This window comes from Syngnathus floridae, chromosome 18 (assembly GCF_059516105.1).
Source record: "Syngnathus floridae isolate MCC-2025c chromosome 18, RoL_Sflo_1.0, whole genome shotgun sequence".
In the NCBI taxonomy this organism is placed as follows: domain Eukaryota; kingdom Metazoa; phylum Chordata; class Actinopteri; order Syngnathiformes; family Syngnathidae; genus Syngnathus; species Syngnathus floridae.
The window spans coordinates 3,979,126-4,001,891 of record NC_142430.1 but is presented as its reverse complement, the minus strand read 5'-3'; the positions used below and the strand labels follow the sequence as shown (position 1 = coordinate 4,001,891).

The 22,766-nt window shown below is 51.6% G+C and overlaps 4 protein-coding genes across 9 annotated transcripts; 2 read left to right on the top strand and 2 right to left on the bottom strand.

Annotated features, from left to right (window-relative positions):
- Positions 1-884: 884 nt before the first annotated feature.
- kat6b (K(lysine) acetyltransferase 6B) lies at positions 885-16,482 on the top strand. Of its 6 annotated transcripts, none has more exons than XM_088359220.1 (17): positions 885-1,049; positions 2,767-3,634; positions 6,753-6,861; positions 7,336-7,451; positions 7,831-7,954; positions 8,060-8,192; positions 8,269-9,158; positions 9,899-10,023; positions 10,109-10,221; positions 10,303-10,444; positions 10,512-10,673; positions 10,753-10,846; positions 11,304-11,535; positions 11,619-11,778; positions 11,986-12,246; positions 12,489-12,735; positions 12,813-16,482. In XM_088359220.1, exons 2-17 carry the CDS (start codon positions 3,044-3,046, stop codon positions 15,467-15,469), a joined length of 6,156 nt encoding a protein of 2,051 aa, XP_088215346.1. In that variant the 5' UTR covers positions 885-1,049; positions 2,767-3,043; the 3' UTR covers positions 15,470-16,482. The 6 variants fall into 6 exon arrangements, with proteins under 6 accessions (XP_088215346.1, XP_088215348.1, XP_088215347.1 ...); XM_088359222.1 differs by having other exon boundaries at positions 888-1,049; positions 2,817-3,634; XM_088359221.1 differs by lacking the exon at positions 885-1,049 and adding an exon at positions 1,730-2,062 and having other exon boundaries at positions 2,817-3,634.
- dusp29 (dual specificity phosphatase 29) lies at positions 16,234-18,061 on the bottom strand. The gene is made up of 4 exons (XM_088359228.1): positions 17,914-18,061; positions 17,618-17,820; positions 17,321-17,544; positions 16,234-17,244 (listed from the first exon to the last, which is right to left on the bottom strand). The coding sequence occupies exons 2-4, from the start codon at positions 17,752-17,754 to the stop codon at positions 16,976-16,978; spliced, it is 630 nt and encodes a 209-aa protein (XP_088215354.1). The 5' UTR covers positions 17,755-17,820; positions 17,914-18,061; the 3' UTR covers positions 16,234-16,975.
- LOC148382292 (dual specificity protein phosphatase 13B-like) lies at positions 17,971-21,339 on the bottom strand. Its single transcript, XM_088359229.1, has 5 exons — positions 21,065-21,339; positions 18,982-20,931; positions 18,637-18,829; positions 18,345-18,565; positions 17,971-18,273 (listed from the first exon to the last, which is right to left on the bottom strand). Exons 3-5 carry the CDS (start codon positions 18,705-18,707, stop codon positions 18,059-18,061), a joined length of 507 nt encoding a protein of 168 aa, XP_088215355.1. The 5' UTR covers positions 18,708-18,829; positions 18,982-20,931; positions 21,065-21,339; the 3' UTR covers positions 17,971-18,058.
- On the top strand, positions 19,494-22,703 carry LOC148382291 (sphingomyelin synthase-related protein 1-like). Its single transcript, XM_088359225.1, has 6 exons — positions 19,494-19,678; positions 20,158-20,722; positions 20,853-20,948; positions 21,080-21,197; positions 21,277-21,427; positions 21,632-22,703. Exons 1-6 carry the CDS (start codon positions 19,540-19,542, stop codon positions 21,934-21,936), a joined length of 1,374 nt encoding a protein of 457 aa, XP_088215351.1. The 5' UTR covers positions 19,494-19,539; the 3' UTR covers positions 21,937-22,703.
- The last annotated feature ends 63 nt before the right edge of the window (positions 22,704-22,766 follow it).

Here is a 22,766-nt window from a genome sequence, read left to right as displayed (position 1 = left end):
TTGTGCAAATGTGGTATTTTCATTCATTTCAATGGGGAAAGTTGATTTGATTTACAAATGATGTGCATTATCAACTTGGCGACTGGCTGTGAGACCCTCAGCAGATGGGCACCAGTGTTTGTGTGGTAGTTGGCAAGGACATGCTCGTCCATTTGGAATGATGATGGAGGAGCCGCCGGGGCCCCTGGCTTGACATTGATGGGGAAACCCGGCAGCCCCCTTCTTTTCTTTGAGTCTGTCCACCTGCCCCCCACTGGCGGCAGTCGCACGTCGGATTTGCGGCTAATTAACTGCTCGCACATTCAACGACGTGTCTGTGGAAACGTGGCAAACCCTGGCCGACCAACGCTGAAAAGAAAAAATGTTGCAGGCCAACTTGTAGTCTCCTCCTGGATACAATGTATGTGGAAACAAATAATTGTCATAATGTATTTATTTATTTTATTTATTTGGTTAAGTCAGCCACAGCAGATTTGTTTTCTCTGCATGGTTCTCAGTTTTTATGTAGCTTTTTTTATTTATTTATACATATTTTCCTTGAGGACCATACTCTCCACTTGAATATGTATTTCAAGAAAAGCAAAACAAAATCCGGTTCCTGATCTGATTTGAATAATTTCTCAATATTTGTTTTTGATTGTGATACTTGAAGAGGCAAGTTTTTTTTGGTGGTGTAAAAAGTTTTAGGAAGCACTGCTCTCGTGTTCAAATATTGGAAGAAAGTCAACATCTTGTTCATGTCACATCCGACTTGTGCATTTGCACTCAATGGATTGTGCAGGTGAGTGCCTACAGTGTAATATTATATGTGAACCACTCCAGTGAAGAAAAAGGAAGGAGGGAGGAAGAGGAGGAGGGGGTGGTGGAGGAGGAGGAGGAGAGGGAGGGTACCATTTTGTCACAGGCTGCTATGTAGATTAACCTTTCAATTAGTTGTTATCATCTGCTCTCCACGCAGCGAGCTCTGCATCTCGGATTACGTCTTCTTCAGCATTTTGTCATCACGTCGTCATCGTGTAGACGAGAACACTCTGGAAAACTTGGAGGAGGTAAAAACATGTCGCCGCGTCTTCTATGCATGCAACTCTGCACTATTTTGGCTGCAGGGATGATTTGCGAGTTTAATGGCGATAAAACACGGTTCGTGCGTTCGTGCGTGCATTGCGCAACATGCGCCGTGCGGGACGTTCATGTCATCGCCGAAAGATCGGAGAACCCCACAGGCCGTGCGTTTTTGAAACCGCTTAATGGGGCGTTTATGGGGAATTATCGAGGGAATTAACGGCGGGGAAAGAATAAAAAGGTAGGTGGAGGTGCTGCCGCTGGTGCTGACGGTAGTCGCCTCCACGACAAGCCTTCACGCGTTTTTATTTGAACCCGATCGTCCCTGCGGAGTCGTTAAACGCGCCTCCTAGGATCGCTGTCCCACTTTTTTATCGGCGTTTACGCCATGCAAGATCCCCGTAATGCATCATTTAAGAGCGTAAAAAATGAACGAGCCACTTTGAAGCGTTTCAAGGAGGAATGCGTCGTTAAGGTGGAACGGCGTCGTGATGTTATTTGATGAACATATTCGGCTCGTGAGGCCGTAACATGGTGTCAAATGGCAATGGTTTCACTCGGTGTCCTCGCAAGAGGGAACTTAATAAAACAAATACGTGAATAAAAGCGTTTTTCCGGCTTTTTACGCAAAGTGGTGCTCAGCCACCTTAAGAGGGCGGATCGAGCGCCCGTCAAGTGACAGCTCGGCTAGCCAATGGCACCGGCCGACTTGTGAAAATTGACAGGCGCCTTATCAAACCACCCATCGGATATGCTCCTTTCCCGGCCAATAAAGAAGTTGTTAGGGGAGGGCACATTAGTGTCGGAGAGCTTTAATGAGACTCCATTGGATTGTAATCAGCGTCATGTCGTATTCGCCGTAAACTACAACAGTGGAACAAAATGGCGACTGTTTAGGTGACGACTCTTTTTAAGCCTGGCATTTTATGCAGCGGAGTCGCCGCGTGTTTTTGTTCTTTTTTTATGTTATTGTCCACATCGGACTCACTTGGAGCGCAAGGTTTGTTACTCGCTGACTTGTTGTGTTTTGTTGAGGGCTTTGCTCGTCAGCTGTCAAGGGAGCGAGCATCGATTGTGCGACTGGCGTTGTGCATTTTGTTTTGACGGCCATTGAGCTGTCAAAACAGATAAAAACAAAGTGGCGTGAGGGGCAGCTTCAAGCCCCGAGGACCACCTTGTTGTCGTCCTTTCGTTTCGGTGGTCGGACGTCTGTGACAACGTTGGTGCGGTAGTTTATGCCCGTGGAGTTTGTCGCGTTCGTGGATATGTCACCCAAAAAAAAAGCCAAACTTGGAGACTTTTTTTATTCTTTCCTAAACGCAAAGTTTCCGTCTAAACATGATGAAGTTACCCCAGATTTAGAATTTAGTGGCATACTGATATTAAAGCTCCTGCATTGATTCTTCTGCAACGATGTTTTACAGGTTTTGTTTGGAGAGTGAAATGTCCCACTAAATTGTTTATAACTTTACAAAGCACCACTTTCTTAATATTGCAAGCTAGTGCAACGTTGTGCACAATTTGAACATTATGCACAGTTCTTATAAGATACTAGCTCTTATCTGATTGAGAATTGGTGTCATACTGGATTTACGATTGTTTCTCAGTAACTGCAATAACCCTCCTGTGTCAATTTGACTCGAGAGTATGTGGAAAAAAATTGCAATATTCATTACTAACCATTTGTCTTTGTCTCGTTTATAGGCTAGTTCCAAGTGCACATTACCACTGTTTTTTATTTTTTTTCCTGTCAGATTTTGGGACATCATCAAGGCCGGTTGTGGAATTTATCACTGACCGTTTTTCCCCTCCGTCGTCGGTCCTCTTAACAATACGAATTTGACAAGCCAATTTGGACGGCGCTGTGGAACATATCTTTTTTTTTTTTGACCTCGCCAAAGGATGTGGATGTACCTGTTGGCGCTTGGCAGCAGGCGGGATTCCGCATGGATAACGTTTTTGTGAGTCTCCCGGTCCAACCATGGTGAAACTCGCCAACCCTCTGTTTACGGAGTGGATTCTGGAGGCCATACAGAAAATCAAGAGGCAGAAGCAGCGGCCCTCGGAGGAGAGGATTTCCCACGCGGTGGGGACATCGCATGGACTGGACCGCAAGACGGTCCTGGAACAGTTGGAATTAAGCGTTCGCGATGGCTCTATCCTCAAGGTTACCAACAAGGGGAGCGCCTCGTACAAGGACCCGGCAAGTACCGGGTCCATCCCGCCTCCCGCCTCGCCCATCCCGTCAAAGGAATCTATATGGAGTTCTGGCGAACTCCGCCACCTGGATTGGAATACGATCCTGCGCAGGGCCATCGAGGGCTTGGACGACACGCACGGCTCCTCGCTCAAGAACATCGAGAGGTACCTGAGGAACCAGGAGGACCTCGCCAAGGCGGCCGACAACCCGGCCTTCCGCCAGCGCTTGCGGCTGGCGGCCAAGCGCTCGGTCAACAGCGGCAGGCTGTTCAAAGATGGCCCGCGGTACCAGCTCGGAGGGACCCCCAGGTGTCCCATGGCCAGGCCTTCGCCGTTGATGTCAGCGGCGCTGCTACCCCATGAGCGGGAACAGGTAAACTTGAATTAAAAGAGCGAAATAAAATTAGGACGAAAATGCAACTAACCTAAATCAAATTGTCGTTGCCTTAACTTGACCCAACGCTTAATTTGCTTGGTAGTTGCCGATCTCCGTCGTATAAGAGAGTGCAACTAGCCAGGAAGTCGTGCGGTGTAGCGCTTGTGTGGTCGCCACTTTGCTGTCGGCTTCCCACAGGTTACATAAGCCCAGCCAAAGTGACCCAGAAAGGATGTGGTCGGCCGCCTTGCGCTGAATTATATATCATTTGGGGGACGGCTGGCAACTAATGTGCCTCAAAGAGGCTATGGTGAGACACAATATTCTTTAGACAATTCCAAGCAACACAGAGGGAGATGTGCAAGGTTGAGTCTTTTCCCACGTCGAGCGTTTCCACGCTGTTTAAATTGAATTTAGCCCCAAGGGGCACGAAAGGATTGTCCCAAATTCCTGCAGGCTGCATTGTTTTCCCCGTATTTAGCGCCTCGGGGGTGGTCGGCGACACACGGTGGCGCGAGGCTGTCGGCCGCCGCCAGCTTGGCGCTTTTAACACGTCTGACGAGAACATCACCTTCGATGACGACTCGCCGTCGGACACCAAAGAGCTGAGCAAACTCGAGGAGGGCTGTTGCACGCGTCGCTAGTTGAAAAGCTACTGTGCAACTTCTTAGCACGGTAGGGGGGAAAAAAATACGCACCTCTCATTGCACATACCGCGTTTAATAATGAAATATACTTTTTTTTTTTTTTTTTTTTTTTTAAATCAGACTTGTAGCATTCGCGATAGCTGCAGCTCTTGGGCAGTGTGGTGATGAGTGTGAAAGTTTTTTTTTTTCCTGTCTTTTTCGAGATGAGTGGCGGCATGGAGGTTATGTGCACGTATAGAGAGCACCGCCTCGTTCCTCGCCAGTTTCACAGTGAATAATCAAGAAGTGACACCTCCAGTTCTGCAACCACATCTCTGTGACTGTCTGTGGTTAGGGCCCTCTGCGTCTAAAAAGAAAAAAAAAAGTTAAAATAACTAAGATGGGTCTCACGTCTGTTTTCTATTTGGCACCTTTTTTGCTTAATTTTTTGGTGTGATGTGTTGAGGAAAACAGGTACGTCGCCGCCAATGCTGGAAAAGAGCACTGTTGGCTCACCGTTTAAAAGAGTCTGAAGAGACTGTGCCAGGAACAAAGGCGAGGAATTGGATTTTTTTTCCCCTCCCAACCCCCCCACTGTGTTATGCAACCACTTGAGCTCTCTTTCCACCACCGGCAGCAGCGGCAGCAGCGGCAGCAGCAGCGGTGGCGTTGTAATGGCGCGAGCCCCACCCCCTCGCTCAGGACAGCCTGCTCTTTTCATGCGCCGTCATTTCCTGTCATGCACTTAATTTAGACTGCCCCGAGAAAATCATCAGCGCCGTATTCTCCTTTTGCTTTATGTGCCCTGCCGTTAGCAGGAATTAAGCCGTGTTCCCAGATGACATGAGGAGATCGCGGGGAAGATGATACGCTGTCTAAAATGTTCTTGGATCCAGACTTGTTGTCTTGAGTCCAAAAATCCGGAGCGCTTTCTGGGTGTTTCTATGTTTGTCGGCATTTACGCCTGCGCTATAAGTAAATTGTCTCCCAAGGGCAGTCTCCACCGCTGCCTGCCTTAAAGCGCCAATGGAAATGCTCCTAAAGATTCTTTGTGCTCGGATTAGGTCACACGTAAAAGATTTTTCTTTTTTTACAGCACCAGCAAGGGAGAAGGAAAAACGTAGCAGACGCTAATTCAGAGCAGAGCGATTTGCAAATGAAGCCGGTTTGAAGCCCGATTCCGAGTCGGCCATTGGCTGCTCGCTGTCGCGACCTCTCGGCACATGTTGTGTTTGGAGCACAAATCAATGCAAGTCTTTGTAGTCGCTGCTTTCTGTTGCTCGTTAAGATGACGTACATCTTGTTTTTATTAGCCTTGGATGGTACTGTGGATTTTTTTTTTGTTTTAGGGTGGGGGCTTGGACGGGGCAAAGACCATCATTTATAAAGCATGGCAACCAAGAATGGCCAAGAGCAAAAAAACATGTTTGTCTGTTCCAATCAAAAGATCTTTATCAGCAGCCCGCGCTTAACTTTAATTCCAGTCCTGTTTCCGATCAAACGCGTCCTTTATTTTTTTTTAAATTCCTACAGAAGAGCAAAGATAAACATAATCCCTTTCAAAGGAACTGTATCTCAAGGAGATAAATCAACTCCAACCCCGTGTGACACTTTTTGCACATGAAGAAGCAATAAGTTATGTAAGCGGAACACAAGATGACTAAAAGAAGCCAAAACGTCTTCATGTGCTGCACAAGTGTCAGATGATTTGAGTACATTCTGTCACCATTACGCTGATATTAGCTGCTTCCCAGCTGCAAAGACCTTTTAACAACATTCTAATTGCCATTTGCAAGCCCCCACAAAAAAACATTTCAAATTTGTTTCACATCACATTAAGAAGAAAGAATGACGAGCAAAGCACACAGTTGCAATAAAACCCCCCAAAAAAGTGCTGATTACAACACAAAAGCAAAGTGATCCTATTGTGTTTTACGCATCTGAAAATGATTTCATAATGACAAAGACGTGATTGTGCCTCTTCTGTAAATAGCGTCGATCAACTCAACAGCCGTGTTGTCACTTGTATTGTCGGCAAGGTGACGGAAATCGACTTTTGTGCCACCGAGGGACATCCTCAAGGTACGAACGAGCGAGCCATTTGATTCCCCGTCAGCCTCCCGCGTGGGAGCCCGCTGTCAAATATTGACTAGGCCGACTGGAAAATAGAGTCATCATTGACGCCGGAGTAAACAGCCCGAGTACCCCGCCCCAACCCGCATCTAATTGACACGGAGTGCAAAGCAGCATCCGTCTGTAGGTCAGGAAGCGGAGCCAAACCAATGTGATGGCATTTTCATTCCCGTCATTTTTAAACATGGGGGGGACGTCATTTTTAAACATGGGGGGAGTCCCTTTCAGATCTGCACAGCTGGTTGGATTTCGAGTTGACATCCGAACGCCACTGTCCAGAAAAATTGTTAGTCTGTGTCAAAGTGTTGCTATTCTACCAAACTTGAACACTTCGTCCGTTTTGTGTTTCCTCTCAGCTGCGGGTGGACCCCATCCCAATCTGCAGTTTCTGTCTTGGCACAAAAGAGTCCAACCGAGACAAACGTCCGGAGGAGCTGCTGTCCTGCGCCGACTGCGGGAGCAGCGGTAAGTCAATCAACGTCTCTCATAAGTCAACTTTTTTGATTGACCGTTTTTCTTTTTCTGACATTTTTGCGCTTGCCAGCGTGGGAGAAACAATTACTTTAACTATCGCGAGCGATCGTTGCCGGCATGACATTTTTACAGCGTAAATAGCGTGGAGGTGCTTTTCATTAAGGGTACACAAATGGCGGCTTTACAAGCATGACGCGGGGCTTTTTGACTTTCACGCATCGACTTCTGTTAGATACCAGCGCCGCTGCGTTTTCTGCCTCATTAGGATCAAATTATCTGCAATTAGCCACTCGGATGTGTTGATCAGACTGCGTTCGGAGCAGGAGGGGGAAAAAAATATATGACATACCGCGCATGCCGCTGATGCCAGTTTTTGGCGCCGGGCGTGTTAATATTTAAACAGGTTGCGGTGGCAACATTGATTAAAAGGGCTCGCCCGTTTGCCTTTTTCAATTGCTCCTCCAGGACATCCCTCGTGTCTCAAGTTCTCCCCCGAGTTGACCTCCCGAGTGAAACGATTACGGTGGCAGTGCATCGAATGCAAAACGTGCAGTTCCTGCCGAATCCAAGGGAGAAATGCGGTAAGTTGCCCAAACACCTTCTCTGCCAAAAAGTCATTGTTGTTGGACAAATTCACTAAGTCATTGTTTCATTTAATTACGCGGCAAATCATTTGATAGCGCAGAGGGACTTGAGGAAAATAGATTTGCTTGCTTGATTTCCTACTCGGTGCCTGTGAAGGCCAAGTCAGTTTCCCATTTGGCCTCTCGAAACGTTCCTGTTGTCAATTGTCGAAATAACAGAGCCCTTTGTGAGAATACGCAAACAAAGTCAAGCGAGATGTTTTTAGAGTAACGCTGTCACCTGGTGGCCATTTTTAGCCACCCGGCGCTCACTCATCATCATTTTCTCCTCCTTTCATTTCCACCAAACGGTTGGTTGCCTTGCCTTGCCTTGCAGCACTTTGAAGGCGTCGGTGACACGTGTGGGCTCTTCCTACAGGACCAGATGCTCTTCTGCGATTGGTGCGACCGGGGCTTCCACATGGAGTGCTGCGAGCCGCCCGTGTCCGCAATGCCCAAAGGTGAGGCTTCGCCGTGCCTGTCAATCCAGTCTCGGAAGTCCGTTTAGGTGGACGATCAGATCGAAGCCGTTGCTGAGTGTGCCTGTGTGTTTGGATGTCCTCCAGGAACGTGGCAGTGCCAGGTCTGCAGGCCCAAGGAGAACGCAAAGAAGCTGCTGCACAGAAAAGCAGACGAGATCAAACGGCGATACGCCAAGCCCGTCGCCGCGCGGCCCACCAACAAGCTCACGCAACAAACGTATGTGCGCCCGAACTGGCTCGTTGGCACAGCTGCGTTTGCGAAGTGCTTTCTAAAGTGTGCCGTTTGCCCGTAGGTGTCCGAGCAGTGGCGACGGTTCCACGGCGGGACTCGGAGGAAGAGGCTCGCCCGGTAGGGGTGCCAAGTTTAGCGCGCGCACCTCATCCCGTCATGGCGCATCTGCCAAGGACGCCGGAGTTCCAGACACCATCCCGACTCCCACCTCCCCCTTCACCGCCGCCGTCGTCACTCCCCTCCTCACGCCCTCCTTCGCCACGCCACCTGCGCTCGGCGTTAACAAGAAAACCAAAGGGCTCATCGACGGGCTTTCCAAATTCTTCACCCCTTCCCCCGTGGGGCGTCGCTCGCGCGCCGCAGCCGGTGACTCGCCCGCCAGCAAACGCTTAGGCCCGACGGGCGACGTGGCCGCAGCTGTCGCCCCGCCGCTCGCCGCACCGGTCGCCGCCGGTCACCAGATGGCCGCCCTGACGTCACCGGGATTTAGCCCGCCCTCGCAGGTGTCGGCCGGCTCCACGTCGGCAAACTCGCCCCAGAGCTCTTCCAGCCAGTCGAGCGTTCCCTCCCTGGGAAGCCTCTGCAGTAGCAGCCAGCTGAAGGGACTGTTTGACGGACTCTCGCACATTTACGCCACTCAGGGACAGTCGCGGCAAAAGCGGCTGGCGTGCTACGCGCCGCCCAAACGCGCGCCGCAAAAGCGGGACTCTACCCACGCGTCCCAGTGCCGCAGAAAGAACGAGTTTAGCCGAAAGCGGCTCGGCGCCACGTCCGCCGGGTCGGGCCGACCCGGAGGACACGCCTTTAAGTCGCTGGGCCATTTCAAGCGCAACCCCTTCCTTAAAAAGCACAGGACGCTAGGCAGGCTGAGGTATAAAGTGAGCCCCCCGAAGGGAGCCCCCCCCTCGCCAGACTTGACAGAGGCGAGAGTTAAGCCAGAGAGTAATCATGGTAAGCAAGGCCCTCCAAAAGCCTCCACACTTTGTAAAGCTGCTTCTTGACTTTCTGTTCAACGCTTGCAATCATGATTTATCTTCCCGACCAACCGAGCGGCGCCGATACGGCGCCCCCCCCCCCCCCGTGGACTCATCTCCTGCCTAATTTGAATGATTTTCTTAACTTGGCTGCGGAGTTGACGTGGCTTCCATCCTTCATGGCGCATGGCCCACTAACCCTCCTCCCTGCCTCCCTCTTTCCCTCCTTCCTCTGTCCTTGACACAACCCATTGTCATGTCCGGGCCGCCGTCATCACATCTCATCCGCAACCTCGCCTCACGCACTGACTCAGAAGACATGATGACTGTAAGCCACTGTGGCTGAGTCACCCTCCTCGCAGCAGAATCTTTAAATGCTACAAAGTAGCCCAAATAGCGTTCTCCTAAATTTGACATCCTGCCTGCATGGCTCATCGGCGTCCATTCCCGCGCTGCCTTCGCTGCCTCTGCTTGTCAATTCGCTGGCTCTCGGAGGATGACTAAGCACACCCAAGCCGTTATGCAATTAGTGATTTAGTTTCACTTCATTCCATGAGGGATTTCTCCCCCCTCGTACATAAACATGCAAAGATGATGCATTAGCAACATTTCCTCCCGAGACACCCGAGCTGCGCGGCGGCTTACCAGCGCATTTGCATGGAAGGCAGCGAGGAGATGATTCACCGTTTGTTCCTTGTGCTGCTCGCTATGTGATAGGCCACCATGGGGAGCTGCGGGCGAGACAGGAAGCCCGCTCTGCCTCAGTGGCGGCCATGTCTGGAGCGCACGTGACCCACGAGGACGCGGAGACCTTCGGCAGCGTCCGACGCGTCGCCGCGCAGGTGACCGGGACTGCTTTTACTTTTCGCTTAACAAAAATCGACTCGTACTTTATTTGTGACTTTGTTTTTCTCTTGTGGCTAACAGAGGACAGGATGTCAAATGAATGCGGACGCCACGCGACGCCCGGCCGTTATCGAATTTGGCAAGTACGAAGTGCAAACCTGGTATTCGTCACCGTACCCGCCTGAATATTCCAGGTATTTCCCAAACGCCGCCCCCGTCCGCTGCTTCTTTTTGGCCGCGGAAACTGCAGCTTTCCTCCTCGTGTCTTTTGCTAGATTACAAAAGCTTTACCTGTGCGAGTTCTGTCTGAAGTACATGAGAAGCAAAAGCATCCTCCAGAGGCACGCAAACAAGTGCGGCTGGTTCCACCCACCGGCCAACGAGATCTACCGAAAGGACTGCCTCTCCGTCTTTGAGGTGAGCCTGGCCTTGTCGACAGTGGCGCAAAACGCAAAACCGACTCTCTGCTGTCCTCCCCGCTCAGGTTGACGGAAATGTCAGCAAGCTGTTCTGCCAAAACCTCTGCCTGTTAGCCAAGCTCTTCCTGGATCACAAGACCTTGTATTATGACGTGGAGCCCTTCCTCTTCTACATCCTCACCAAGAACGACCACAAGGGATGTCATTTGGTGGGCTACTTCTCCAAGGTAAGCAAAAATCTGGAAGGAAAAAAAGAAATGCCAAGTGCAGTAAATTCTCTGACACGCTGGATCCCTTTCCTGGCAGGAAAAGCTTTGCCAGCAGAAGTACAACGTCTCCTGCATCATGATCATGCCTCAGTACCAGCGGCAAGGATTTGGACGCTTCCTTATTGATTTCAGTGAGTTCCTTTTCATTTATTTTGTCCACTCTAGAGGGATAAAATAGCCACATATTTTGTGCCCACCACATTTAGGTTTGAGCGTAGTCGACGAGTCAGTTGCCAGAAGAGAATTTCCACATCTGCTTTGTTCAAGCACAGCGGATAATGGCGCATTTGATTTCCTGTTCACTTTGGGGAGCCATTGAGACACACTGTGATATTGAGAGCGCGGCGGTAACAAAGACGGCAGGATTAAGGGAGATTGAAGGCAGCTGAATTGGCAGCTTTTATTGGAAGATGTAGCCGTGGAGCTGTTTAGATGAACAGATTTTTCCTCTTGATAGGAACGGAGCGAAGGGACCTTGTTAAGAATGGCCCTTTCTTTACAAAGGAGACAGATTCTGGCAAATGCACTTTTTAGTCTTTGTATCCTCATTACTTGTCTTTGAAGTGAAATTAATTCCTTCTTTCTTAGGTTACCTTCTCACCAGGCAAGAAGGACAAGCGGGCTCCCCTGAGAAGCCGCTGTCAGATCTGGGTCGCTTATCCTACCTGGCGTATTGGAAAAGTGTCCTCCTGGAGTATCTTTATCGGCGGCCGGATAAACACGTCAGTGTCAGAGGCATAAGCAGGGCCACGGGGATGTGTCCGCACGACATCGCTGCCACTCTGCAGCACCTGGGCATGATTGACAGACGGGGCGGACGGTAAGTTTTCTCACTCTCGTCTTTGTGCAGCTGGTGTCGGGCGTTTTTGTAATTCAGTAATTTTGTTGTTGTCTGCGATTCAGGGTGGTGCTGATCCGAAAACAAGGACTGATCCACGGCCACGTGGAGAGGCTGCGGGCCGCCCCGCGTCGCCACCAGGTGGACCCCGACGCCCTGCGCTGGTCGCGCGCCACCTCGCTCAGCGGCGTCCTGTCTGAGGAGGAGCGGGAGGCGGAGATGGATGTAGGTTCCCGCTCAGACGGCGCCTGCGTGAAGTGAACATTTGCATGATGAGCTGCCGAGTTCAAGCGGAGGCCAGAAGCAGGCGGCGCGCCCGCTCACTCGCTCACTGTCAACATTGCTGTAAATCACTTGGGCGCCTTTGACGGCGCTCTTTAGATGATCTGCGTGTAGCAGGCAGGCATTCATTCATTTGCCACTCATTTTCAGGCTGAGCGTCTGAAGGAGCAGGCCAGCTGCTGGCTGAAAGAGGAGCGAGGGAGCCTCGCCGCCGCCCCCCCCGCCCGCAGGCAGACGCTCACCAAGATGCACTGCAAGGTGCCCTACAGGACGTACGAGCGGCGCCACGCTCCGTCGTGGAGCCGACGCGCCCGGCCGCCGCCGAACCTCGGCCACCGCGACCGCCGGGAAGAAGCAGATGAAGACGTGGACTCGGATGGCTCGCCGCCCGTCCTCCCGGACAAACGAAAGGTAACTTGGATTGTTTGTTGTGGTCATGACACATCTTCTCCAGTTCTGGCCTAATGAGCCTCGTAAAACGTTCCCCCCTCGCGCTTAGTTGGCGAGATGAAAGTTGGGATAAATATTCATGAATTCAGCCGAGGCTTTGGCGGAGCCCCGCTGTGATCCGGAGCCGCCCCGCACCACCTGCAGCTGTGGATAATAGTTTGTGTTCACTGCTGCTGATGTCGACTCTGATTTTTATTCGTCAGAGGAGCAAGAGGGGGCGCAAGCGGAAAAGAATTAACAGCAGCGTCACAACAGAGACCATCTCCGAGACGACCGAGGTCCTGAACGAGCCCTTTGACAACTCTGATGACGAGGGTCCCGTGGCGCGGTTGGAACATGAAGAAGAGGAGGAGGAGCAGAGCAAGAGCCTGATAGCACCTGTGAAACGGCGGAGAGGTCGACCGAGGCTCAAGGACAAGCCGCAGCAAGATCTTCAACAATGGAACGAAGGTACGAGCGGCGATTAGCAACACACTGCGCTAGTGGTTAGCACGGGCCTCACGGGTTTGCATGATTTTGATCTGCAGATGCCGACGTCCCCCCCAAGAGACCCGGCAGACCTCGTCCCGTCAAGCGAAAGAAAGGCTGGCCCAAAGGAGTCAAACGAGGTCCTCCCAAGTGGCGCCTCAAGAACGAGCGCAAAATTGGCTTCAAGCTGAACCTTCTTTACACGCCGCCCGAAACACCCACCGAAGCGAAGCGACACCTCATCCAGGCCGAGGAGGAGCGGGGAGAAACGCACAGAGAGCTCCACGGCGGCAGGGCCTGGCCCGCTTTCGACTCCGAGCCCCCGAGCCCGGCGGAGCAGCGCTCGCCCGTCAGCAAGTCTCCCGAGAACGAGAACGGCGACGATTCGCCGGAGCGCAGAGATGACGAGCGGCAAGATAGCGAGCACGAGCCAGACTCCCCGACCAAAGATGTGGATCGCAGCGCTGAAGTCGCCGCGTCGCCTGATAATCCCAATGAGGAAGAGGAGGAGGAGGAAGAGGAGGAGGTGGTGATGGCCAGAACAGAGTTTGCGCTTAAAGACGAAAGCCAAGAGAATACAACGCAGCCTGAGAGCAGCCACCTCGGGGTGTCACACGCTTCGAAGGAAACGCGTGAATGTTTTTTAGCTCCCGAACAAGACGATGGGGACGTTGCGTCAAGTCGGCAAGAAGATGACGCCAGCGTCGCCCCGGAATGCAACCGGGATGCAGAGGTGCAAACCAAAGAAATGTCGCCGCTCCCTCCGGCCCAAGCGGCAGCTGTGGATTGTGAGTCTGAAGAGGAGAGCCCGCCCAGTCCTCCACAGGGGCACCCGCCGCCGCCGCCTCCGCCCGCCAAGAGGCCGCCCTTCAGTCCCGCCCTCAGGGACGGCCCCCCGATCTGCACGGAGATAGACTCGGAGACGGCGCGAGCCGTTCGGTCGCTGACAAGGGAGAGCGAGCGCGACACGGCCTTCCAGGACTGCGTGGAGAGCCAGGACGCCCGCAGGAAGGCACGCAGCTATGCCGCCGTCACCCCTTTGGACGACTGCCCGCAGTCGGAGCTCAGCAGCCCACTTTCCTCGGTGCACTCGCATCCCAGCCAGTCGGTGCGCTCCGTCAGCAGCCCGGCTGTGTCCATCCTGGAGGCGGGGGGCTACGCGCAGATCAGCCCCGACCACAGCGCCATCTCGGTGCCCTCCATCCATAACTTGGAGACCAGCCCCATGATGGACGTGCCGTCCGTGTCGGACCACTCGCAGCAGGTGGTGGACAGCGGCTTCAGCGACCTGGGCAGCATCGAGAGCACCACTGAGAACTACGAAAACCCCAGCAGCTACGACTCCACCATGGGGGGTAGCGTTTGCGGGGCTGGCCCCCCCCAGGGTGCCTGCCCCTACGGCGGCATGCCGCCCGCCGGGCTGGCCCAGAGCAGCTGCGCCATCAGCCAGCAAATCAACCCCGGTGCCTGCGGCATGCTTCCGCAGAACAGCCTGAGCTCTCCGCCTCACTGCAACGTCAAGTCGCCGCAGGGCTGCGTGGCGGCAGCGGCGACCGAGCGGCCCCCCAGCGCCGGCCAACGCGGCCCGCACGGCCAGCAGCACGCCAGGCACGGCCCCCACAATCAGCACAATCAACACAACCAGCATAGTCACCACCACAATCAGCACCTGCAGCACAATCAGCTCGGCCAGCACAATCAACACGCCGCCGCCGCCGCGCACAACTTCCACAATCAGCATGTCTCGCAGGACGCCGCCGCCCAGTGCGCCATTCCCGCCAACTTTGCCGCCGCCGTGCAGCTGCCCGACATCCCCGAGTCGGGCAACCCCAACTTGGCCCTCTACGAGCGGATCAACCACCAGGGCGAGTACGCCGGCGGCCACTACGTGCAGTCGTCGGGCCTCAGCCTGGCAAAGCTGCAGCAGTTCACCAACACCTTCATGGAGCACCCCCGCTCGCTGGCCTTCAACCACTCGCCCTCGCACCCCATCACATCCTACGCCAACAGCCCCTCGCTTTCCGCGCAGCACTCCGGGCTGGTGTCCCTGTCGCAGAGCTCCCACCGCCATCCCAACGCCCAGGTGCAGGCGGCCATGACGCCACCGCCGCCGCCACCGGCCGTGATGCTCCAGCGCAACGTGGGCGTGCCGTCGGCGCAACGCATCCAGGCGCAGATGGCGGCCAAGAGTCACGGCTCGGCACGCTCCAAGTCGGCGCCGCTCTCGCACCATCACCACCCTCACCACCCCCACCACCCCCACCACAATCACCACCACCAGCAGCACCAGCAGCAGCACCACCACCACCACCAGCAGCAGCAGATGTATGCGCGGCAGCCCCAGGGCGTGGCCATGCAGGCGCCGGCCCGCACGCTGGCGGCCATGCCGCGGGTCAACATGAGCGTCAACATCATGCCGGCGCCTGCCTACAACTCCATGAACATGGCGCCGCTCAACGCCATGAACGGCTACGGTATGAGCCAGCCCATGATGAACAGCGGCTACCACGGCAGCCACGCCGCCGCCGCTGCCTACATGAACCAGTCGCCCCAGTACTCTATGCAGATGGGCATGATGGGAACGCAGCCATACGCCCAGCAGTCCGTGGCGGCGCCGCCGCACGGCAACATGATGTACAGTCCGGCCGGTCACCACGGCTACATGAACCCGGCCGTGTCCAAGCAATCGTTGAAAGGGCCTTTCATCAGGCGGTAACCTGCCGCCTCCCGGCTTTAGATGCACTGAGTTGGCCTTTGTTCTTCTTGGTCTTTGCGCAAAAATGAAGTGTTGGCCCTTCGGGTGACGTTTCAGGATGAACCCAAACTACACCCAACTTGACCCTCTAGAAACTTTTCAATAGAGGCACAACCCCACTCTAGAATGCAGATTTCTGAATTTTCTAAGGCGATTCTGCTCAGATTTTGGCTTTCTTGATTCATTAACATCATCCTGAGATTTCACCCCAAAGCACATATTCTTCATTTTTGTGACTGGTCTATATAAATATATGGATTTTTTTTCTTTCTTTGCTCTTTAAAGACAAAAACCAGCAGCAGCACTTGGAAAGAATGCAAATATTTTCTGCCATGTGTTTAAAAAAAAAAAAAGTATTTTTGTTCCTCCAAGATGGGAAGCCTTACGACGCGACACGGTGATGTTGAAGACGAAATGAAATTCTATTTAATTCGCGGCAGGTTCCGAGGCTCTGAGGTCAGCTTTCCGTCGCCGCGTAGCAGCCTCCCACGGAAGCCATTTTTCATGTGCCTGCTCACGAGTGGAACCTGTTGAGTGTGTTAACTGTCCAACAGTGCGAAACACGCGCAAGACCGTTTAGTTTGTACCATAGTCGCGCCTTTGTACATTTAAATTATTGTACCTATTTTTTTTTTTTTTGTAACGTGGCAAACCTTAGCATGCTTGGGTCTCTCCTTTAGTGACAGTGCATTGAGTAGTACTGTACAAGTGTCGTGCTTAACAAATAGCAAGCCATTTTCAACATGCCGAGCCTTTTATTAGGTGAAAAATGAAATTCTATTTTGTTAATGCTCATAATGTAAAAAAAGCAAAAGAAGAAAAAAAAACATGTCAAACTTTTAGCCTCGTTTTCAGTTGCGCTTTGAGAGGTTTTATTGCTCTACGTATGTATAATTCTCAAGTCTTTTTGTAACAACTCCTCCAGGCAGCTTTCTGTTTAATAAAGCAAGACGGATTTCTGTCCCCATACGTGAGCTTATCTCCCTCTTTGTACACTCCAGAATATGATATATCTAGAGCTATATATATGGAACAATAAAGAAGATATTACTTTCATTGATATTTTGCACAATGCCTTTTAACACTTTCATTCTTTGCCAAAAGTTGCATGCAGAGCGACTGTGTGCTTTTGTCCACAGCTTATGAGAAGGTGTCCTTCCAGGTTTGACCTATAGGGCGGGGCAAGTCCCTTATTGCACTTTGTCAGCATGATGCATGCATTTCCCCCCCCCCTCTAATTCCAGTTTCTTTGTTTTCTTTCAGGCAGCCAAGATGACACTGACCAGGATCCAAACTACGAGGCTCAAGGACAGAATCTCAGTTGTGGAGAAAAGTGGTCCAAAATAAAAAAAGAGTTTCCGGAAGAGGTAATGATTGCTGCCTCAATCATCAATGTATGAAAGATTCTATTGCAGCTATACAACGTAAAAACATTCTACTGCAAAACCGAGTTAGTCGGTCAGTGGCTCAAATGTTGACAACGCTTATTTTGTCGCCCCTTGTAGATGTCACCTGGACTTGGCCGACCCGGCGGGCGCCGTCCCACCGCTCGTGCGCGAGCTGCGCGTCCAGTTGCCTCAGCTGCTTGAGGAAGCCCCAGTTGGGCAGGATCCTCCGGTGCGTCTTGACATGCTCGGCAGCGGCCGCCAGCGTCACACCCTTGCCGATCATCAGGTAAGCCAGGAACAGCGCGGCCGAGCGACTCCTGCCCATCACGCAGTGCACCAGGACTTTATCTGCGGCCACACAAACACACCACCGGTGTTTCGAACACACGGCGCTCTGCTTTTCCCGTCGGACAGTCACTCTTACGTTGAGGGTCAGCCAGCGCCGTTTGGATAAAGTCGGTGGCGGTGAAAAAATACTGGCTGAGGTCAAACGAGGGCATGTCGTAGGCCACCACGCCGTGATAGACCACATCCATGTCGCCATAGTAACCAGCGCCTGTATCCACGTTATTCCATGTGCCCTCGGCGGCGTTCAGGATGTGTGTGATTCCCAGCTGCTTCAGCTTCAACTTGTCTTTTGCCGTCGCCCTGTTGCAGTCAAAATACGTTTTTCCACATTCTGCTTTTAACGCGTCTCAGAAATGGGATATTTCTGACTCACTCGTCACCGATGTAAACTCCAGGCCACACCTGGTTGTAGGGGGTGTACGCCACGCAGCCCCGGTTAAGGATCTTGTCCAGCTCATAGCAGCTGGGTGTGACGTCATTGTGTTCGTCGTCGCTGTGTCGATCGCACATGCTTCCGCCCGCTTATGTGATGACGTCAACAGTTGTCGTTTCGACCCCTCCGGTCGTCCTCGGTGGCTGCGAGTCACGGCAAAAGAGACGATTGTGTAACTCCGAGGATATTTTTACAGGCTGCGATGATATGACTGACTTGAGCTGGAACGCTTCTACCTCCCACAAGGCGCCAATCTCCACTGCTGCACTTTGAAGAAACGCTGTACAGTTGAATCAATGTGAGCAATAATTTTAATTTTTGAGAAAACATTGACTTAAAAACATGTGTATCTGGACATAAACAAATTGTTCTGCTCTGTCTTCAAGTTCCCCCGGTGGCTTTGTGCCTGGCGGACTGCAGCTCGACGTCCAGCGCCCGCAGCTGCTCTAGGAAGCCGCGGTTGGGCGCGATGTTGCGCTTGATGCTGACTGCCGTGATGGCCTCCGCCAGCGTCATTCGCTCGTGGATCATCAGGTAGGCCAGCACCAATGTGGACGAGCGGCTCAGCCCCATGGTGCAGTGCACCAGCACTCGCCCTGCACACGCATGAACACAATTTAGAAGAAAGAAGAAATAGGAAAACTGCGCTTTCAAGAGAAATACTCACCCGTGGGCGAACTCAAGGCGCTCCGGATGAAGTCGGCCGCCCGGGAAAAGAAAACGCTGAGGTCAAAGGTGACCATGTCAAAGGCTTCCACGCCGTGATACGCCACCTTGACGTCGCGGTAGAAGGCGGCGCCTGTATTGACGTTGAACTTCCCGTGGGCGGCATTCAGAACGTGGCTGATGCCGTACGCCTTCAGGCTGCGCTTGTCTTTGGCGGCGTACCTGAAGCGAGAGGAAAAGTTTCAGTCTATAGCGACGCACACTCCTCGACTGGTGATTCAGGACCGACTTACATGTCTCCTAAGAAGATCCTGGGCTGCACCTGGTCCATGTGGTTGCACTCGCTGCCCTCCATGGTCCACATTAACCTCTGGAGTTGGGACGCCGGCGGGCTCTCGTATCTGGCGGACGCATCCGGGAGGCTGGCGAAGCTCCTCGGGTGGCTGGGCAAGTCTGAATGCGCCACTTTGCCTTTTTGTACACAATCTACCACATGTATTTAAAAAAACAAACAAACACTTTTTGTTTTTCCTCTCAAATTTTGAAGTCTCCAAAAGTAAAGCCATTTTGCAGCCTGTCCCACATCCAAATGCATTACGAGGTAGTTAAAGTCAGTATTCAAGCGATGAGCCACTTACTTGTCTACTTGCGAGCCAGCCAGACGACATATGTAGGCCGTCCTCGGCTGTAATCCACCCAGCAACATTTTGGGCTATTTTAATGTCTCCTAAAATAATTTCGGTGTCATCTTCCTTCAAGCTTAGCCCAGCCGGGAGCACTCGCACACAAAGACAGGATCAGATTCCAGCTTGCAAGTCTTTTTTCTTTCTTTTTTTTTTTTAAACACCAAACAAGTTAGCAGGAAAGAACACCATTTGTCACATTTTGAGGGTTCTGTTGTGTTTATACACATTGATCAAAATCTCAAGACAAGTTAATAAATGATTAGAATTTGCACTTAATGAGTCACTGTAACCCCGTGTAACATCTCCATGTAAGAATTACCCCTGGTAGCTTGTAGCTTTAGTTAAATAACAATGTATTATTGCAATAACATTGGTGGTAACGACACAAATAAACGGATATTCATATTTAGAAGCCATTGTGTGTGACTATTGTTTTTGCTTGCGCTATTTCACTATTGTGAAAATCCCCTCCCGGCTCCCGTATGACGTGTAAACAATGCGACGCGTGACATGATTCCACACGAGCACCGCGATGTTATTGTTAGGAAAAGCAACAAGACAGATAGTATGGTGCACCTTCCACTTGGTCGACCTTTGCAATTCCGACGTGCCACGACCGCTGGCCGGTGTCCTGTTGAACTGAGCCCGGGTGAGCGAACCCCCAAATTCCAGCTAACGGCGCTAGCATCCACGTTGCTAGCTGCCTTTGCAAATGTACAGCTAGCTTCGGTTGCTCCTTTTCTACTTTTTAGTCTCCGTCGTTGAGAAATATTACCTTTGTCATGCCTTCTATTTGTTCGTGTCATTCATATTGTGGTTAAAGCCTCTTTGTTCGCCTTAATTGTGTGCACTTAGCAAGGCATCATTGGAATGCTAACTATTGACCGCAGTGGTAATGTTTCCAGCAAGTCACCAATAATGTAATAACAAAACCTAAAATAGTACTGACGTCAACATTTTACATCTTGTTGCACTCTAATAATATTTCAGCAAGATCACACACTTAACCATTGAGCAATTACATTTATCGGTGTCACAATTATTATTTTTTCAACTTGGCAACCTTTTATTACAGTATTCTGTGCCTAACATTCTCGTTTTTTTGTTGTTACTACTGTCATTTTCCAGCCACGGACACCTGTGAAATGATCCCGCCAAGCGTCCGGCGCTGGACTCCCAAGCACGTGGCCGAGTGGCTGAAGGATGAGGGCTTCTGCGACTACGTGGACCTGCTGTGCCACAAGCACCGGCTGGACGGCAGCAGTCTGCTGGCCCTCAGCGAGTACGACCTGCGCTCGCCCCCGCTGAAGCTCAAAGTGCTGGGCGACATCAAGCGCCTCATGGCGTCCCTTCGCAAGCTCCAGAAGCAGAACTTGGACGCTTTGGAGGACCTGGGCCTGCCCTTCGATGGCCACTCGCCCACCGGCTCGGGCGACTGGTTATGCAACGGCGAGCCGGCGCAGGCCTGCGACGGCGCCGACACGGCACCTGTCGGCGAGGAGTACCAGAAGTACACTAACGGCAAGTACAAGCTGCAGACCCGGCGGCTGGACCCCGAGTACTGGAAGACGGTGCTGAGCTCCGTCTACGTGGTCTTTGTGTTCGGGTTCACGTCCTTCGTCATGGTTATCGTGCACGAGAGGGTCCCCGACATGGCCACGTACCGGCCCCTCCCCGACATATTTCTGGACAGGTCGGTCGTTTCTATGCGTAAAACACACAGCACAATGGTAATTAAAATACTGTCGTGCCGCGACAACGCTGTTTTGTATAAACAGCTGGACAGGAAAAGAAATCAATGACTGGTTTTGTTTTGTCCACAGCGTGCCTCGAATCCCGTGGGCCTTCGCCATGGCCGAGGCCTGCGGCGTCATCTTGTGTATCATCTGGCTGCTAGTTCTACTGTGGCACAAGCATAGGTACCGTTAACCAGCACTGACTGGAGAAGAACTTTACGTATATCTTGTGTCTTGACTAAACACTAAAAACGGTCATGCTTCCGGGACACCGGGAAGTTTAACATCCATTTGCTTACTTGTTTGTCCTGCAGGTCAATTCTCCTCCGGCGCATGTGCAGCCTCATGGGGACGGTGTTCATGTTGCGCTGCATCACCATGTTCGTCACCTCCCTGTCCGTCCCAGGGCAGCACCTGCAGTGCTCCGGAAAGGTAACATCGGTGCCGAGAGCGCGTCCGGAAGTTTAATTCGTCAGTAAACTGCGGTGATATCAGCGGTGTTGTCATGCAGATGTACGGCGACACGTGGGCCAAGCTGCGGCGGGCTGTGGCCATCTGGAGCGGCTTCGGCATGACGCTGACGGGCGTACACACTTGTGGCGACTACATGTTCAGCGGCCACACCGTCGTCATCACCTTGTTCAACTTCTTTGTCACAGAGTGTGAGTTGCACACCTTCATTTCTTCATCATATAGACGTGTTTCAAATTTAAAATCCCTAAAGTCCAGTCACAGTGATTCCAAATGTGGTATGTTGGCTTCCTCTAGTGGTAACAAACGTAATTAAACATCTATCTATTTTTGGCTGCTTAAGTGCAGCGGTACCGTTGCGTCCGTCTAAAGGCGAACCTGTGTTTTTTGGGCAGACACCCCACGCAGCTGGCACTTCATCCACACGCTGTCATGGGTGCTCAACCTGTTTGGCATCTTCTTCATCTTGGCGGCGCACGAGCACTACTCCATCGACGTCTTCATCGCCTTCTACATCACCACGCGCCTCTTCCTGTACTACCATACGCTAGCCAACACACACGCCTACCAGCAGAGCCGCCGGGCACGCATCTGGTTCCCCATGTTCTCCTTCTTCGAGTGCAACGTCAACGGCCCCGTGCCCAACGAGTACTGCTGGCCCTTCTCGAAGCCCGCCGTCCTCAAATCCATCATCGGCTAGAGGGGGGCGCCGTCCGTCCGAGGGATTTTACACAGCCTGCCTTTGACTTCTGGGATTTGTTTGATCAAGATGAGAATCAGCCAAAATTGTCTTCAGTGTGATTCCAATTGCCAATGACTTTGCGCTTCGCTATATTCGTTTTTCCACTCAAGATTCTGCACACAGCATCTGAAAATGACTACATCAAAAATGGATTCAGAAACAAATCTCGGAATTAATTTCGCAGGGTCTTTCATGTAAGATGTGTTTAAAAAAAAATGGATGCACAGAAAATTATAAATATTTGTGTTTTTGTGTATATTTTGAAATAACTACCTGTTGGTCCAGATAGTTTGTTCTGATGGAGCCATGCGTGTTTCATGTGCTGCAGATTTCCCATTCCTGACATAGTATTTCTGCAAGAACAATGTTATTTAAGGGATATCTCTAAAATCCATGTTAACTTATTCAACTTTTTGTGTTTTTTGTACTCAAGCAGCAACATGCACACACCTCAGACTTATGTTTACTGTTGCTCAAAATTGTTTGTGTGTATGTGTGAGTGACACAGGCACTAGGATTTTTTTTCTCCTTGTTTTTAAGTTGTACTGATTGCCTTGTTGGAATATTTGTGTAACAATGTTACAAAAATAGCCACAGCCATGGTTTCACATAATATTTGCAATGTTAAATAGGACATAATGTGGAAAATTAATGTTTGCATAGCAATGTGAATCCTGCACACCCATCACGTGTGAAATCGTGTGAAATATATCAAGTAAATGTCATCTGCCTGTGTCTGGAGAGTGTTCATGGGCAGTCAGTGACAAGTTTATTTTTGTGGCTTGGTG